Source organism: Silurus meridionalis, chromosome 19 (genome assembly GCF_014805685.1).
Source record: "Silurus meridionalis isolate SWU-2019-XX chromosome 19, ASM1480568v1, whole genome shotgun sequence".
Lineage (NCBI taxonomy): Eukaryota > Metazoa > Chordata > Actinopteri > Siluriformes > Siluridae > Silurus > Silurus meridionalis.
In genome coordinates this window covers 18,703,973-18,714,272 of record NC_060902.1, presented here as the reverse complement: position 1 = coordinate 18,714,272, position 10,300 = coordinate 18,703,973, and the positions used below count along the sequence as shown (strand labels likewise).

The 10,300-nt window shown below is 42.8% G+C and overlaps 1 protein-coding gene across 1 annotated transcript in view; it reads right to left on the bottom strand.

Moving 5' to 3' along the window:
• Positions 1 to 6,578, bottom strand: part of wdr77 (WD repeat domain 77) — a 12,521-nt gene extending 5,943 nt beyond the window's left edge. The window contains exons 1-3 of the mRNA XM_046875254.1: positions 6,293 to 6,578; positions 393 to 578; positions 157 to 298 (exon numbers count right to left, since the gene is read on the bottom strand). Of these exons, the coding sequence (XP_046731210.1) occupies positions 157 to 298; positions 393 to 578; positions 6,293 to 6,377 (413 nt within the window). The 5' untranslated portion in view covers positions 6,378 to 6,578. The remainder of the gene's footprint in view (positions 1 to 156; positions 299 to 392; positions 579 to 6,292) is intronic.
• Between the last annotated feature and the right edge of the window lie 3,722 nt (positions 6,579 to 10,300).

Below are 10,300 nucleotides of genomic sequence, written 5' to 3'. Positions count from 1 at the left end.
ACACACCCCTACCTGATTTACACACACACACACACACACACACACACACACACACACACACACACACACACACACACACACACACCTGCTATACACACACACACAGACACACACAGACACCCCTCTAGCTGCTTTACACCCACACAGACCCATCACCTGCAGTCCATGCTTCCACTGACGGCGTGGTGGGCGTCGCCTCCTGGACTGATCGTCGTGACAACATCATCATGTTCATGACGACTGAATCGGTTTACCAACAAGCGATCATCTTCAGCCAAATCCCACAATTCAACTGCACCTTCACACACACACTTCCTTAAATTATCAGGTGCACAGGGAGAAATGAGACACACACACACAAACACATGCACAAACAGAGGAAGGATGTGTACCAGAGTCAGTTGCTGTGATGATGCTCCTGTCCGTCAGCCAGTTGACATCATTAAGCCCCGCCTCTGTTTGAAGCCCCGCCTTACAGAAGCCCTCGCTGGGGGCGAGTTTCGAGTCGGAATAAACCCAAACAGAACCTAACCAACAACGAGCCTTCAGACCCGACGCACTGAGGAGGAACATACCATCTGAGGAGAAAGGGGGGGGGTTTACAGAGTGTAAACTTACTGACTGACACACACACACAGACACACACACACACACACCTAGACACACAATATACACACCCCTATACACACACTATACACTCGCCCATCCACACACCATTACACACACACACACACAACTAATACACACTTACACACACACCATTTCCACAGCGGATCACACACACACAAACACACTTAAAATGCACACTTAAACACACCATTACACACCATTACACACCCCCATACACACACCATTACACACACTATACACCCCCATTCACACACCATTACACACACACACAACTAATACACACTTACACACACACCATCTCCACAGCGGATCTCACACACACACACACACACACACACACACAAACACACTTAAAATGCACACTTACACACACCATTACACACCCTATACACCCCCATACACACACCATTACACACCCTATTCACCCCCATACACACATCATGACACACCTATACACCCCCATACACACTATACATCCCCATACACACACCATGACACACACTATACACATCCCCATACACACACCATGACACACACTATACACCCCTATACACACACCATTACACACTATACACCATACACACACTATACACCCCATATACACCATTACACACACACTATACACCCCCATACACACACCATTACACACACACACACACCATTACACTATACACCCCCATACACACACCATTACACACACATACACACACCATTACACACCCTATTCACCCCCATACACACACCATGACACACCATATACACCCCCATACACACACCATGACACACACTATACACATCCCCATACACACATCATGACACACCCTATACACTATACACACATACATACACACACACACACACACACACACACACACACACACACACTATACACACCCCCATACACACACCATTACACACACCCCATACACACCATTACACACCTATTCACCCCCCATACACACCATGACACACCCTATACACACACACTATACATCCCCATACACACCATGACACACACTATACATCCCCATACACATATCATGACACACCTATACACCCCTATACACCCCCATACACCTATACACCCCCATACACGCACCATTACACACCATTACACCCCTATACACACACATTATTACACACACACACTATACACCCCACATACACACCATTACACACACACACACTATACACCCCCATACACACACACCATTACACACACATACACATACCATTACACACCTATTCACCCCCATACACACAATTATTACACACACACTATACATACACACACCATGACACACACTATACATCCCCATACACACCATACACACCATGACACACTATACACACACTATATACCCCCATACACACACTATACACCCCCATACACACCATACACACCATTACATACACACACACACACACACTATACACCCATACACACACACATTATTACACACCATTACACACCCATACACACACCATATACACCCCATATACACACCATTACACTATACACATCCCCATACACACCCCATACACACTATACATCCCCATACACACATATACACCCCCATGCACACACCATTACACACTATACACATCCCCATACACACACCTATACACCCCCATACACACACTATATACACACACCATTACACACACTATACACCCCACATACACACCATTACACACACACACACACATATACACCCCCATACACACACCATTACACACACACACGCACACACACACACACACACACACACTATACACCCCTATACACACACCATTACACACCCCATACACACCATTACACACCTATTCACCCCCATACACACCATGACACACCATATACACCCCCATACACACTATACACACACTATACCCCCATACACACCATGACACACACTATACACATCCCCATACACATATCATGACACACCTATACACCCCTATACACCCCCATACACACACCTATACACCCCCATACACACCATTACACACCCTATACACACACCATTACACACACACTATACACCCCCACACACACACCATTACACAGACTATACACCCCCATACACACACACCATTACACGGACTATACACCCCCATACACACCCCATACACACTATACACCCCCATGCACACACCATTACACGGACTATACCCCCATACACACACCATTACACTATACACCCCCATACACACCATTACACAGACTATACACCTCCCCATACACATACCATTACACACACTATACCCCCATACACACACCATTACACACACTATACACCCCCATACACACCCCATACACACACTATACACTATACACCCCATTACACACTATACACCCCCATACACACACCATTACACACATAATTATATAATTTATACACACACCATCACACACACTATACACCCCATATACACACCATTACACACATACACTATACACCCCTATACACACACATTACACACACTATACACCCCTATACACACACCATTATTACACACCTATACACACACCCCCATACACACACACACTATACACACACTATTACACAGACTATATACACCCCTATACACATAATTATTACATAGACTATATAATTTCTATACACATAATTATTATACATAATTATATAATTTCTATACATAATAATTATTATATTACATAATTATATAATTTATACACACACCATTACACACTATACACCCTATACACACACTATTACACATTATATACACATACACTATACACACTATTACACACACTATACATAATTATACACACCATTACACACTATATACACTATACACTTCTATACATAATAATTATTACACACATTATATACACTATACACACACCATTATACACATAATTATTATATACACTATACACTATACACACATAATTATTACACATATACACTATACACCTATACACACAATTATTATATTACACTATACACTATATACACTATATAATTTATACATAATTATTATATTATATAATTTATACATAATTATTATATTAATTATATACACCCCATACACACATTATTATATACACTATACATATACACACATATTATTACACACTATACATACACATTATATTACACTATACACACCATACACACACCATTACATACACACACTATACACCTATACACACACTATAATTTATACATAATTATTATACACTATACACACACACACCATTATTACACACACACTATACACACACACACACACTATTACACACACTATATAATAATTATTATACACACTATATACACCCTATACACACCATTACACCTATACACACTATTACACTATACATAATTATTATTACACTATACACCCTATACACACCCCATACACATTACACTATACACCCCCATACACCATTACACACAATACACCCCCATACACACACTATTACACACACTATACACATTACACACACACCATTACACACACACTATATACACCCCCACACACACCATTATTACACAGACTATATAATTCTATACACATAATTATTACACACTATACACCCCTATACACACATTATTACACACTATATACCCCCATACACAATTATTACACTATACACCCCCATACACACCATTACATAATTATATAATTCTATACACATAATTATATAATTCTATACACATAATTATATAATTTATACACACACCATTACATAATTATATAATTCTATACACATAATTATTACACACTATATAATTTCTATACACACACATTACACACTATATTATACACACACCATTATTATACACACACTATACACTATACACACACCATTACACACACTATACACTTCTATACATAATTATTACACACTATATACCCCCATTCACACACACCATTATACACACACTATACACCCCCATACACACTATTACACACTATATACCCCCATTCACACACACCATTATTACACACACTATACACCTATACACACACCATTACACACACTATACACCTATACACACATTATTACACACACACTATATACACTATACACTTCTATACATAATAATTATTACACACACTATATACACCCCCATACACAATTATTACACACTATATACCCCCATACACACACATTACACACACACTATACACATAATTATTATACACACACACCATTACACACACTATACACCCCTATACACACACACCATTACACACACTATACACCCCCATACACACACCATTACACACACATACCATTACTACTACTTTTTCGGCTGCTCCCATTAGGAGACCCCGTCCTCTACATCTGCCTCTTTCACACCAACTACCTGCATGTCTTCCTCACCACATCCATAAACCTCCTCCTTGGTCTTCCTCTTTTCCTCCTTCCTGGTGGCTCCATCCTCAGCATTCTCCTACTGATATACCCCATGTCCCTCTTCTGCACATGTCCAAACCATCTCAATCTCACCTCCTCACCTTGTCTCCAAAACATCCTACATGCGCTGTCCCTCTAATAAACTCATTTCTAATCCTGTCCATCGTCGTCACTCCCAACGAACATCTCAACATCTTCAGCTCTGCTACCTCCAGCTCCACCTCCTGTCTTTTACTCAATGCCACTGTCTCTAATCCATACAACATCTCAGGTCTCACCACAGTCCTATAAACTTTCCTTTCACTCTCACAGATACTCTTCTATCACAAATCACTCCTGCTATCACTCTTCTCCACCCACTCCACCCTGCCTGCACTCTTTCTTCACTTCTCTAACACACTCTCCATTACTCTGCACTGTTGACCCCAGGTACCTGAACTCCTCCACCTTCTCCACCTCTTCTCCTGCAACCGCACCCTCCACTGCCCTCCCTCTCATTCACACACATGTACTCTGTCTTACTCCTACTGACTTTCATTCCTCTTCTCTCCAGGGTGTACCCCCACCTCTCCAGGATCTTCTCCACCTGCTCCCTACTCTCACCACAAATCACAATATCATCCACAAACATCATAGTCCACTGAGACTCCTGTCTGACGTCGTCCTTCAACCTGTCTATCACCACTGCAAACAGGAAAGGGCTCAGAGCCGATCCTTGATGCAGTTCAACCTTCACCGTGAACCAGTCTGTCGATCCTACTGCACACTTCACTGCTGTCACACTGTCCTCATACGTGTCCTGCACCACCCTTACATACTTCTTTGACACACCAGACTTCCTCATACAATACCACAACTCCTCTCTCCACCCTGTCGTACGCTTTCTCTAAATCCACAAACACACAATGCAGCTCCTTCTGACCTTCTCTATACTTCTCCATCAACATCCTCAAAGCAAATAATGCATCTGTGGTGCTCTTCCTCGGCATGAACCCATACTGCTGCTCACAGATGGTCACCTCTTCTCTCAGCCTGGCTTCCACTACTCTTTCCCATAACTTCATGGTGTGACTGATCAACTTAATTTCCCTGTAGTTACTGCAGGTCTGCACATCTCCCTTATTCTTACAGAACAAACACACCATTACACACACACACACACACACACACACACACACACACACACACACACACAAACAAACAAACAAACACCCATACACACACTATACACACACTATACACACACTCTACACACTCTACACACACCTCTGCGGTAGCGCGCGCATTCCAGGTGTCTCTCCATGCACGCGGGGGCGTTGGGTGGAATCCGCCATCTGGGCTCCTGCAGCATCTTCTCACTGTATTTTTACTTTGATTACACACACACACACACTGCTGTGAGTTATTCAGTGTGTAGATGGTGAAAACCTGATGGTGTGACCTGCGCGCGCTATAAACCTGAACACAATCTCCAGATGAACTCTCCCCGCTCTGAGCATTCAGCACGCGCACAGAGGAACCCACGTGTACCTGCGTGTTCACTTCCGCTTCCGGGTCTCGGCTGTGTGCAGGAACTAGCGGGGCAGGAGCAGGCTTTACCGCTAGAGGGCAGCAGATCATCAGCTCATGTGCAAAGTATTAAAAACCTCAGGATTCCTCATGGGGCTGTGGATCGCCGCCTGAACACCACAGAGAGGAAGTTCTTCAGCTTTCCAAACAAGTTCTCCAGCGCTACAGACGATCAATAGATATTATATAGACTTTAATTATGGATTATTATTATGTTGATGTACTATTAATTACTCGTTATGAACTTTTTATTATCTATATTCTGCAATTGATTTTCTATATTCTATTTGTTTTTATTATAATATTGTACATATTGGATGCCGCCATCCAGCTAGACGGTCTAGCCGTGTTTTTTGCTGACAGAAATGCAGCTTTCTCCATTAAGACTCGCGGTGATGGCGTGTGTGTTTATATCAACATGGAATGGTGCAAGAACTCTGTGCTTGTCTCACACTACTGCTCATCACTAGTGGAGTTTGTGACTGCAAGATTCAGGCCATTTGATTTTTTATTTATTTATGTAAAATCTCATTGCTCCCCAGGTAGACACCCAAGTATTTAAAACTGCCTCTTTTCCACGCTGAGCCTCCTGGCAGTGAAAGTTGCCCACCTCCCCACTCCCCAACTACAATGGCTACACTTTTACCCCAGTTGACCTGGGCAGAAGATAAAATCTGAAAGTTCTTTAAAACGGCAGTTAAAAACTTTGCATCGTCTTGTGTGTTTATCATGACTACCAAGTCATCTGCGTAAGCTGACAAGCATATGGGGGCATGAACATGTGGAATATTAAAACCAGAGAGACGACTCCTTAACTTGTTTAAAAGAGGTTCAATCACCAGAGAGTACAACACACCTGACAGTGAACAGCCCTGCCTGATCCCTCTGTACACTCTAAAAGGAGCACATAAACCACCGTTAACCTTCAGTACACTCTCAATCTCACTGTACAGCACCCTGATCATAGCTCTGAAACCAGGGTTGAACCCAAAGCTTTCCAGCACCTTCCACAAGAATTAATGCTCAACCCGGTAAAAAGCCTTTTCCTGGTCCAGGAGAATCAGACCAGTAGCCTGGAGACGTCCAAAATGTCACAAATTAAATAAACGTTACCAAATATCTACCTGCCAGGCACACAGTACGTCTGGCCATTGTGAATGATCTGCTCCATCCCCTTCGTCAGTCTCAATGATAATGCTTTTGACAGCAGCTTGCAGTCAGTGCACAGTAGTGACACCGGGCGCCAGTTCTTCAGCTGGGTCAGGTCTCCCTTCTTTGGCAGCAGGGTCGAGACGGCCTCCTGCAGCTCGATGGGAGCTGACCACCTTTTACACTCTCCCTTAAAAACTCCAGCACGTCCTGTGGCCTCCAAACTCTAGAGTTCCACTGTCTCTATCTCCAGAGCGTTCAGAGATCTGCCAATGTCTCTTGTGACATTGAGAGTGTACTGTTGACAGAAAATTTTATTTGTGCTTTTGTCACATCCCACCACTGCTGGAGGAAGTTAAAAGCTCCTTTTCACGTTTAAAACAATTTCATAAAAAATAAAAGACTCTCTAAAATTAGCATCTTCTAAAAGTCCAGTGTTAAAATGCCAGTAGCTGCTCTTAGGTTTTATATTCTTTTTACTGATGGTAGACTGAACCATGCAGTGGTCTGAGATGCCTACTGGAAAAATAAAACATTTTATAAAATAAGTCAGTTGATGCTTAAAACAATAAAATGGATCTAATCTCTCCAGGGAGAGCGTGTTGTCTATGCAGTGGGTCCACGTGTTCTGTCTTTGTTTTTTATTAAAATTTCTCCATACGTCACAGAGATCGTGGGTCTCCACCATCACCCACAGATACTTTTGGGAAGCTACATAAGGTTCTGCATGATTTCTGTCTATATTTTCTGATGTACAATTGAAATCTCCTCCCAAAACTAAAAACCTTTACACTAAAAACGTTTAACATTATTGAGTTTGTGTAAAAACTTAATTCTCTCCACTGCACTGGTGACGTCCACACAGATAAACACTAAAACCTCATTCTCATAAAAAAACATTTACTTTTAAAAGCCAACCGTTTAAAATTTCTTCTACCATGTAAGAAACAGAAATAAAATTGTGAGTGAAAAGCAGGGCAACACCACTAAGTGATGTGTTTTGGCTTAAAATCACCAACCCGTCCCACTCCTTCACCCAGTCAGCAGCGTTACTGCTGTCGCTGTGGGTCTCCTGCAGCATAACAACATCTACACGCTTCTGTCTTATAAACTCATAAAGCTTTACTCTCTTTCCATAATCCCTCGCTCCGTTAATATTAAGACTCGTAACTGGAATCCTGTTCATTAAAAAGAAGTGTAAATAAAAACAAACAGGTTTAGCTCTTCTAAAATGCTTCACATCATGAACAAACTGTTTGCGGTTTGGGAAAAACTCTTCAATAAAAATTTTTGCCACTTAGTGGTTCTTAAAAACTCTTTAATGGCTTCAGCACTATAAACAACATTTAACGGTTCCTCCTGAGACTCCTGGTTAAACACTGAATCAGACATGCCATCATTACTGTCTGATTCAACTTCATCTACTTTTAAATCCTTTTTTAACTGCTTTTTTCCTGGTCCCTTTCCTCGTTTCTTTCTCTTTTTTTGGTACTTTGAACTGGGGCTCATCTTCCATCTCCACGTCTCCCCGTCCCCTTACACTGGTGTAGGGACTGGTGTCTCCTGGCGACAGCTCTGCACCCCTGTGCCTGCCTCTGCCCAATTCAGCTGAGCAGGGCTTCTGCCGGTCCGGTTCTGTCGAGCAGGGCTTCTCCCGGTCCGGACCGAGCTGAAGCCGCAGGGGGAACGACTCCAGCAGGGTCAGCTGCTTCCTTTCCCGGTCACTTGGAGACACTGGAGTCACTCTGTCTTTCAGGACAGGCGCGGACAAGATGTCCTATTTCACCACATTTAAAACATTTGATTGTAGTCAGTTAGTGCAAATGAAAATGTTGTAGTCAAAGTTCTTAATCTTGAACTTAAAGACCGCATTTAGTTCATCCAGACCTTTATTTAGAACCATTCTCCTGAAAAACACCAAGTACTTAACTAGTGGGGACTTACAGCCAAGGGGGATTTTCTGCATGGGGGAGACGGTTCACCCATACCGAGACGCTCTTTCATAATCGCCTCATCACTATGAAAAGGAGGGATATTTGACAGCATGACTTTTTGGGCAGGAGAACTGAGGGGAGAAACCAGTACACACTCATTATTAATAACAATTCCTTTCTGGGTCAGTTTATTCACTTTATCAACATGGTTCAAAAACACAACTATTGCACTGTTCATGCGGGAGGCAGAGACAATGTTCTCATGCCCCACCACAATCCCAACCGCCAACACACACTCCTATACACTCACCCACACACAATCCCACACACACATACACACACTCCTCTACACTTGCCCCGCACACCACCTGCACGCACACACACACACACACAATCTTCTACACTCGCCCGCACACGCCTGCAAACACACACACACACACACACTCACCCACATACACTCCCACACACACACACACACACACTCCTCTACACTTGCCCCGCACACCACCTGCACACACACACACACACACACACACACACACACACAATCTTCTACACTCGCCCCGCACACCACCCGCACACTGTGCCGGAGAGTCAAACTCTCACACAGCCTCGCACTCAA